The sequence below is a fragment of the Pterocles gutturalis genome, unplaced genomic scaffold, assembly GCF_000699245.1.
Source record: "Pterocles gutturalis isolate BGI_N339 unplaced genomic scaffold, ASM69924v1 scaffold37765, whole genome shotgun sequence".
Lineage (NCBI taxonomy): Eukaryota > Metazoa > Chordata > Aves > Pterocliformes > Pteroclidae > Pterocles > Pterocles gutturalis.
In genome coordinates this window covers 1-9,667 of record NW_010147136.1, presented here as the reverse complement: position 1 = coordinate 9,667, position 9,667 = coordinate 1, and the positions used below count along the sequence as shown (strand labels likewise).

At 49.7% G+C, this 9,667-nt stretch overlaps 1 protein-coding gene across 1 annotated transcript; it reads right to left on the bottom strand.

Annotated features, from left to right (window-relative positions):
* Positions 1–1,233: 1,233 nt before the first annotated feature.
* On the bottom strand, positions 1,234–6,627 carry SCAMP2 (secretory carrier membrane protein 2). The gene is made up of 8 exons (XM_010085961.1): positions 6,505–6,627; positions 5,752–5,841; positions 5,361–5,478; positions 4,858–4,986; positions 4,166–4,325; positions 3,579–3,671; positions 2,165–2,282; positions 1,234–1,380 (listed from the first exon to the last, which is right to left on the bottom strand). Exons 1-8 carry the CDS (start codon positions 6,625–6,627, stop codon positions 1,234–1,236), a joined length of 978 nt encoding a protein of 325 aa, XP_010084263.1.
* Between the last annotated feature and the right edge of the window lie 3,040 nt (positions 6,628–9,667).

The following is a 9,667-nucleotide window of genomic DNA, read 5'->3' as shown; positions in this document are numbered from 1 at the left end:
GCCAACCCCTGACCACGCCCCCCAACCACGCCCCCAGCCCTGACCACGCCCCCATCCCAGCGAGGGGGGTGTGTTTTGAGCACTTCTACATTATTTTTTTTTTTTTTTAATGTACATTAAAAGATCAGACGCCAGGGAAAAATACAGGAGGAAGGGGGTGTGGAAATGCCGATTTCCGTACGGGGAAAGCGGGAGAGCAGCAGGCAGCCCCCACCCACCTCACACTCTACCAGGGGACACAAAACCAGGGGCTGCACAAAGTCAAGGCTGCAAGAAAATAAAGCCCCCCAGCACTAATACCCAAAGAGCGCTAGGGAGCAGGGGGGGCAAGGAGACCATCCCCATCGCACCTCACCCCCATCCCAAGGGACTTCTCCTCTCGAGCCAGTTTTTGAAGCTAAACACACACCAAACCCACTTTTTTCCCAGCTGAAAAAACAAATAATCCATGGGAGGAAGAAGGCAAGTTGGAGTTGTCCCCAGAAATCCCTTTTCCCTTCCCTCCCCTGGTTTAAGGCTACCATGAAGACTGAGCCTCCACTGACCCCTTCTCCCTCTCTCCCTTCCCAGGGCTGCGGGTGCTGCCGGAAGGGCAGAGGAGCCCCCAGGGCTGTCATCTGCAGGATCCTGGTGGAAGCAGAGGCAGGGACAAGGAAAAAGAAGTTTCCCCTCCTCTCTAAGATCCCCTGCTCCCAGTTTTTTCCCCTCATGCCACGGTACACCGACTCTTAGGAAGCCAGGCAGTTAAGAGGTCAAAATGCAGCATCATGTAAGTGTAATAAACCAAAAGTACAGTTTCTACTCTTAAATTAAGAACAAACTACATGCAAGTTACAAAACCCCCCAAAACAGCAGATAATCAAATTCTTCATAGCAAAGGCCAATAGAAGAGAGAGTAAAATCAAAAACCTGCTTCCCCTCGTCTTCCTGCTATGGACAGGGAGAGGGGAGGAAGAGAGACAAAGACTCAGTATGTCCTGGATAGAGAAATATATTTGCTTCAGAGAATGTCTCCCCTATCTCCCCACACCCTAAAACAAGACAGGGAAAACTAATCTTCATAAACGTAGGTCAGCTGGAGCTAAAAAAACCAGACTTCTTCTCATCTGGAGTTGGCATCACAGAGCTAACACGGTACCCCCAAAAAGTGCATCTTTAGAAAAAAAACAAAACAAAACAGAAGGTTGGGGTGATGACGGCAGAGGAAGCAAGGGGGAGGCAGCCCCAGAGGGACTAGTTGCCCCGGAAAGCACTCTGTGCAGCTGAGGAGGCCGCCCCCGCGGCTGCGTTCTGGAAGCTCCTGTTGGTCAGGATGCCTTGGGAAAACTCTTCCTGGGCCCGTTGGAAACTGGCTCCCGTGCGCCGATACAGGGAATGCACCTGGGAAACGGAAAGAGAAAAAAAACAATAATCAGCATGTGGTTGTGGGCTTGCTGCACACAACTTGTTCCTTTTGCTTGGCCCCATCTCATCCAGCAGATTTCAGGAGACCCTCATTTGTGGTAAAATGTGGAGCTCACAGCAAAATGGTGGGTATCAGACCAAGAACTCCTCTCCCCACCCTGTGACAGTACAGACACTTCAACCCTGAATTCAGACACTTGTAGGGCAGGACCTGAAGGTACCTGCAACTACAAGCACCAAGTATTTCCTTCAAGACACAATGTAGGAGAAAAGGAGGAGGAAGCAATAGAAGCAGGACCAGTTCAGCCTGTCCTTGCCTTCCCCAAAGCTACATTTCTGCTGTTAAATACAGAAAGGCAACCCTCATGTGGGCGATCAGAGCGAGGAAGGGGGCTTGTGTTTGGGAGCCAGCAGGGAGGCACTGGTTTGGATCCCACTGGAGTTTGAAGAGTCCCATAGCACTGCGGCAGCAATGACTGTAAAGCCCTGGACACGCCGACAGAACAACTGCCTTCTCTGGCCAGACTCAAGCTAAAAGGGAGATAGAAGAAATTGAAGGTACTTGGCACCAATGCAGGAAGCACAAGTAAAAATACTTTAATTAAAATTCTTGACCTGCCAGCGCCCTGATTCCACCTTCAAAAGCAAGCTAATCCCCAGAGAGACAGAGGAGGTGGTAAGCCCAGGAACCCTGGGAGCAGCCTGACCTGCAGAGCTGCCATTCAGCCGCATGACCTCTCCTTGCCTCGGAGCCACTCACCTGCTTCAGGAGGAGGAGCGAGAGAACCGCGCAGAGCGTGAAGAATGCTGCCACCACCATCATGATAACAGTCACGGCCAGGTTCCCATGCAGCTCGGACAGTGCCGCGATCCAGCCACTGCGAGAGGGAGGAGAGCAGGGTGAGCATTCGATCCACGGGATGAGATGGAGCAGAGGGAGAAGAGGCATCCATGGTGGCACAAGAGCTTTTGAGGGAAGGGTACAGGGAAGTGCAAACCCAAACATAATGGCTGTGGAAACAGAGACCCTGGCCCACCCGCCTTAGGCAGCGATCAATACCCTTGGCACCATCACAAATTGAGTAATTTCCATGAACACCTTCTCCAAATGCAGCCACGTAGCATAAAGCCAGGCTGGGACATCTAAACTGGAAGAGATCAGCTGGCAGATCCAGAGCCTAGACCTACCCGTCACCACGACAGCTCTGCATGCCCAGGGATGCAAGTGTTGGGAAGGGGAGGAAAGGAAAGAAGGGATGAAGCCACAGAAAGAGGGACACTGGCAGCTGTTGAAGGGAAGGGGCAGGAAGGATGCTGGGAGTTATTGGTGCTTGGTTGTGGGTGAAAATACCAAGACGTCTCACTCAAAACACCCTCCTGGGTGCTGGAGAAAGGAATTTTTCCAACTGCTACACTGAGCAAGCCATGTGCCACCAGGAGAGATGGCATCAAGTGAGCCAAAGCGTCCCATTTGATGCGCTGCACAACTTCTTGCTCATTACAAGGAAGCGGAAAGGCACACCATGCACTATAGCCAAAAATAAACGCACTGTCTGGCTTGAGGAAACATCACAGAAAGCTCAACGCACGCTCTCCAAAGCCAGACTAAAACCGGAGTGCCCCCTCCCCGTCCCCGGTGACTAAGGCAGCACCACACCAGCTAGCAGGGGAGGGAGCACGAGGACAGCTTTGCCCAGGAGCTGTTCTGCAAGCAGCGGGCAAAAATAGACAGCAGTTGCATGGCGTTCATCACCTGAAGGCTCCCCCTCGGGAGAAAAACCACTCGCTGTTAACCTTTCACTGTTCACAGTAACTCGGGAATCTGATCTGCGGCCAGCGCAGCAAGGCGAAAAGAAAGCAGGAGGCAGCTGCTGACGAGAGGCCTTTTGGAGCCACTCCAGGAGCCCAGACTCACCCTTCTGTACAATGCCATCAAGAAAGGGCAAGGGTAAAACCCCCTCTGCTTATTTTTTGTAGCACAGCCCACTGACAACACACTTGAGAGAAACTCAGGAAGAGTTTAGGGACAGAATCAGGCTGTTAACCACAGGAAAAAAAGAACAGTGTCAGAAATGGAGCAGTAACGGACGCCAAAGCTTCTGACAGTCCCAGCCCTGGTGAGAAAAAGCATCCGCGCAGGGCTGCGCCACAGCAGCCCATGGAGCCACACCTACCTGTCTCCCCTTTTGACAGCCTGGATGACGTAGATTGCTATTTGGCAGAAGAAGATGAAAAAGAAGACAAAGAAGCTGAAGGAGCTGTCAGACCTGCAAGAGAGAGAGCAGCAGGAGTGAAACCCAGGGACATGATTCCTGTCCAGACTCCCTCCTCTAAGAGGGGGGAAATAAATTCACTGAACCCTTTCCTCCAGGGAAAAGCTGCTAAGGGGAGGTGATTTCAGAAGGAACTCATGCACTAGCACAACTTCACAAACCCACTGCTCTGCCCAGCACAAGACAAGGTGAAGGCAGCTTCTTTAAAGCACAGTATGCTCAACACATCAATGTACCAAACAGTTTCTCAGAAATTAATAAAAAGTAGGATCCTATGATCGGCTAGGCTTGGATTGCAAGATGAAAAAGACCATTATGATCAAGTTCTATCAGACACTTCTAATGTGTTTAGGAACAAGCGGGTTTGATCTATTTAACTATGCAAAGAGCTGGAAAAATCCTGCAGGCAATATACAATCGGAACAGATAAAACCAAAGCTCCTCCCACTGAAAGACACATCCCTGTTACAGAAGAAAACAGTACTTGCCTGAAAGCCTTGTAAATTGGTCGGTACCAACAGAGAAAGGCACAAGGCGTGAATAAAATAAACCACAGGATCGAGAGACCAAAGTCTACTCCTCTTTGCGACTCGACTGTGAACCACGCCAGGCAAGCAAGCAGGTTTAGGAACAGGGTAATTGAATGCACTGTTTAGGACGGGAGAGAGAGAGAGACACATCAGTAAGGTCTTGGAAAACTCCAAAGTCTCTTCAGGCATCCCTCATCTCTCGCTGAACACACGGAGCTCTACAGAAATTAAGGAGCCTTTGGGCCATCTAATTTCCTTCCCTCCCTTGAAAGGAAAATAGAGCTTAACCTAAGAACCTCCTCTGATCCTGCTGCTTACAAACAAATCTTCAGTCTTTTCAGAGCACCAGAACTGACAAATACAGTTCAGACTTCTGTACTCAACCTCTGAACTGCGCTACCTGCTGTCTTTCAGAGTCTTAACAGAGTTGTTAAAGTCTCCATTAAACAACAATCAAAATTCTGTCATGAATGAGCAATTCCCAAAGCATAAACTTGGAGCCCTTTACATTTGCCTTCATAAAAGGGGAGGGGAGACAGTATTTTACCCTTGCAGATAACACCTATGGAATTCACTGTAGGGCAAAACTCAGCTTTTGATACACAATCTTCTTAGAAAGAGTATTTACTGCAGTTCAAGCTACTACTTACGCATCCACAAGTAATACAGCCTCTTGCATATCTGCTGGTAGTCAGCTGGGATGTCTGCAGAAAAATCCTGATAAAAACACGGCTTGATCGGACACTTCTTGGGAAGAGGTGGCCAGTTGTTTTGCCTCGCTGTGGAAAGGAGAAAGGAGCAGTTCTTCACTTGCTCTTCTCTCATTGAGAGCTTCATTTGCACACCATCATTTGCAAGCAGCCATTCAAATCAAAGTTAGGGGAAAATACTGTTCTGTTCTGGTTAAGAGACTGAAAAAAAAGTTTAAAGCTCTCAGTGAAAACCCTTAATGTGGCAGCATCACACAACAGCTCGGACATGGATTCAAAATTGGTGTCTGAAGAACTTAACATTGCCAAGTGCAGATGCTGAGAGCAGGACTGGCTAAAAAAGACGCAGACACTTGGACAGGCTGAACCTTCACCAAATTCTGACAAACCAATGGACCCAGCCTTCCCCGGGCATTGCACTCCCTGCAGGAAGCAGTACTCACGATTAATGCTGGCTGCGTTACTCTGCAGTTCCCTTTCCTTCTTCTCCAGCTCAGCTGCCTTCCTCTCTAATTCAGCCTGCTGCTGAAGAAGCCCAGCCTGTGCTGCCGCAGCCACGGCCTGAAGCAGGGGGAGAAGAAGGTAAGCCCTCCCCTCACCGAGGCAGTGGTGATACCACCAGCAAACCCACCAGGTGCCAAACTGACACAGAAGGTTCCTTGCTTCACAAGGCAGGAACAAATGCAAGTTTCAAAGATCACTTGCAGCTTCCCACACCTGACCCCAGAGAATCCCCTTCTCCTCCTACTCCCACACGCCTCTGGAGGCCCACAAGAGCTCCCTCCTGCTCTCCAGCCTGGCTCTCGGGACAGCGGCAGCGAGGGGTTGCCGTACCTGGGGAGTGGGCTCCACGGATGTCTGCAGAACAGCAGGCTGCGAGTGGCCAGAGGGCGGCGCGGCCGGTGTCGTCCGTGCTGCATTTGTCTGTGTATAAATCACAAGCAACAAGGCAAACACATTACACAGGGCTTCTTTTAGCAAGTTTTAGCACTACTAAACCAGAAAGCACTAGCAGGAAGCAATGCTCCATTTTCAAACATTTGTTAGTTCCTTTAATGCCCTGGGGGAGCAGCACCTGAGGATTACGGGTATTAGGCAAAGGAGAAACAAAAAGGGATTTTGATCAGTTGTTTGAACTGCAAATATCGCTTTACCCCTGTTGCCTGTTCTCCTTTTCCCATCTCACACACGACAGCAGCCAGGAAATAGGAATGAAGTTCTTGCAGCAATCCATCAATGCTACTGCAGCAGCAGATCAGCTCCCATCCCAGAGACCAAATAAAAAATCAACGCGCCCTCCCACAAAACATCTTCCCCTTCACACTTAATGTAGCTTCACTCTGAGCCACCAGCAAGTTTGAGAAGAGCTGTGCCATGCAAGCAGAGAGTTCCAGCTGGGAGTTTATTAGTGCTCCAGTGCAGGAGCAGTTGCTTGCAGCTTGCCACGCACGCAACGAGCTACACTGCCCACGGGGAAATCAGCTGTGAGTGTCTCACTCTTGTTCTTTTAAGCTGCACCTATCAAGGGACCTTCTGCACTGCTAAACCACCACCAAGATACCGAGCGCAGAGACACGTGGCACATACCAGCTGGGAGCTCTCGGAAAAGGGGTTGAATTCATCCAAGCCGCTTTGGCTAGCGTTCGTGAGCTGTGTCACCGAGGGATCCTGAACGGAGAGAGAGCACAAAGACAAATCAGCATCGGACATAGGCCATCGTTTTATCCACGCTGCCTGCCATCCTTCTGCTTGTTCACGGGGAACAGGACAGGGTGAAACGCGCCCCTGCCCAGGTGGATAGCCTCCTGGGCTAGCAATGGGCTTAAATAACTGAGGAGATGGCCATCAGCAAGGTAAGCATCCAAGAGGTATATTTGAAGAACTACAACATGCTTTTGGCACAGGAGCCCCTTCTGTAGATTACCACCACTTACCTACACGGAGAACAGCCTGGCAACCTGAGAGCTGGGTGTGGGTAAAAAAATAAAACAGGGCTTTTTATCACTCCGTCCCTCCCTCAGCAACTAGTGTCATTTTAATTTTGCGGCTAACGGGGTGAGACATAATTGAGGCCGCAACAAGGTAAGAGCAAGCAATCGAGAGCCTGAGTCCGTGTGCTGCAGAGAAGTCATTTGGCTGGTCTGCAGCCCGCCAGAGCCATTCCTCGGGCTTTTAGCGCAGCCTTCTGCCAAGGAAGATGTAGAACCGTACAGAGCAGTTAATGAGTAACCTCCCACAGCTCCTCGATAGCAGGCACTCCCCATGCAACAGGTCGCACTAGTTTATGAATCACCCCAGGGTGAGGGATCTTGGACAAGGTTTCAGATGCTGCTTAATGAAGTACAGCTCCTCAGCCAGACAGGGCTGTGAAAAATGGCAGCAGAAGCAGCATGCTAGAAATAAGGGCTGGGAAGACTCAAGGCATGGATGGGTTTTATCTCACTACTTACTCCTCTGGAGGCTTCAGCTTAAGCAGTTTCGCAGACGCACAGGCTGTCGACACAAGCTTATGGAATGGGAAGAAGAAAGCAAAGGCTGCAAAAGCCATCTGAAGAGCTTGAATGGTCAGGTTGGGAGGAAAGAGCTCGGAAATAAGGAGAAACACTAGAATACTGAGGCGAAACATACATTTATTTCTTCCTGTCGCCCACCTCCGTTCAAAAAGAAAGCTCCTCAGCAAAGGGCAGCACTGCTTTGGAAAGAAGAAGGGAGAACAGCTCCACTTCACAGGGAGATGGCCTCTCATCTTACTGCACAGCTTTAAATAAAAGAAATTAGTGGGGCAGCGCAGCCAAGGCAAGACAGCTCAGCTTAGCCTGCTTGCGATTGTGCAAGTGTGTGTAAAAGATACACAAAGAACTTGCAACAAAGCTCAAGTGTGTTTGGACACGTGCCTCTGTGGCCCAGACAGGGCAGGAAGGAAAACAGCAGCTGTGAAACAGAGGGTGATACAAAGGCACCAGCTTCCGCAAGCCCGGACTAGGCAGCGTGAAGGATGAGTAAGCAGAGGAGATGAACGAGAAGTTGCCCACAAGCTTCACATTGGACAGTTACTTTCTGCAAGCTACAAAGCAAAAGACAGCTGACCCTCTTGACATGAGCGCAAGCCTGATCCTTTATGTTGTGAAACTGGGACTTCAGGCACTGAACCACTTGAGGCCAGGTCACCCGGCTGTCCCTCCTCTGAGGAAGTACCAGCACTCTCCTCTCCGCTCCAAAGGCCCCACACGCTTTTCCTTCTGGAGGGTTTAGTTGTTAGGACCTCCAGCTAAACACAAGCAATTCTTCCCAACTTTTCTGCATCAGGAAAAGCCTGAGCACCTGAAAGCTCTCTTCCTTCTCCAGCTACTCCACTTGATTTAATACATCCAGGCACAAACTTCGTGCTCACAAGCCAGTTATTAGATTGATCTGCAGAATGCCAGCAAGCAGATCCCCACCTCTTGCCCTTCCACAAGCAGTAAGGATGCATGGTGCCATTTTTCATTCCTTCAAAATCCCCGGTGCAGAATAATTTCCTGTTTGGACCAAACTGCACTGACATGGAGATTAAAACCAGTTTCAGTCAGCCACCAGCACGGGACTTCAGAGCACTGCCACTGCCTGGCAGCTGAAAGAAACCTCAAGGATTTTATTACCGATATCGCTAAAGAGGATGTAAGTTTCCAGCCCTGTCTGAAGCTTGCATCAAACTTGTGGAGGTATCTGCCACTTACAGCAGGTTACTGAGTAAACGAAGGCAGTTAATCATCTCTTGTTAACCAGCTGAAATAAGTCACAGAAGGATGAGCCAGAGATATTTTTAACGGGACCAAACCAGCTTATTTTACACCAAGCTTATCAAAGATCACGAACAAAGCATCCTTAAAAGGCAAAGATCCCCAGTTATGTCAGGATTCGCAGAGTACAAAGATGCTTCTAGTCTATCTTTCAGGAAGATCTCCAGAGCTGTGGAAGGGGATGTCAGCACCTGCCGCGTAGACAAACCGTCCCCCCCATCCCTGAGCCAGCATGTGGATCCAAACCCTGGCAGGGAACAGGCTCGTTTCATTTGATTTACTAGACTGTGGCAGCGCTGTCGCACATCCTGAGATGCCATTTCCAAATCGGAGAGACAGGGCTTCAAATTTCCGGGTTGCAGCAGGTTCCTCACATCCAGCTGCTGATGACTGGGGGAATTTTTCTTTAAAAAATGGGATGACTGTGAACACAAAACCTCACGCTCCCGGAAGGAGGATATAAAATCTGCCGCTGGAGCTACACAGGGCTGTCAGATAACCACAGGGGCATCCACAGTGTGACGTACGTTTGTCCTCATTAAAGAGTCATCCTGATATCCCAGTTACCTGTTGTAAATTGCATCCAATCTTTTTTGTTTAAACAGTGAGTAAAGTGCGAGCACAGCCCTGCCCAGTCAGAGACCAGGGCAGCTATAAAGTGCACAAAGCAGCAGAATATTTACTTCCTCGGTGCCAAGGCAATAAACCCTTACAGGAACAGCAACTGTACGTGTCACCCACCCTGTATTCCCTGTCACGGGAGGGATATTACAGGAACACCGCCATCCAAACCCCTCCTGAGACACATGGGAGCATATTAAAATGAAGGCGAGGGAGAGAAAGGATTTTTCCTTTCTAATTTCACTTTGAATTCCTCCAAACACTCAGCCTGCTCAACAAACAGTTTCGTTTTAGCGTGGCCACGAAACCCGAGGTCAGGAAACCCCTCCTGCCCGCAGCTCACAGCCCAG

What these genes read in the sequence shown, in the direction of transcription:
- SCAMP2 (XM_010085961.1), bottom strand. Translation starts at nt 6,627, where the DNA reads ATGTCCGATGCTGATTTGTCTTTGTGCTCTCTCTCCGTTCAGGATCCC. An exon ending in TTTCCGAGAGCTCCCAGCTG is followed by an intron (nt 5,842 to 6,504) that starts GTATGTGCCACG and finishes ATTTATACACAG; the next exon opens with ACAAATGCAGCACGGACGAC. An exon ending in CGCTCCTCCTCCTGAAGCAG is followed by an intron (nt 1,381 to 2,164) that starts GTGAGTGGCTCC and finishes TCCGTTTCCCAG; the next exon opens with GTGCATTCCCTGTATCGGCG.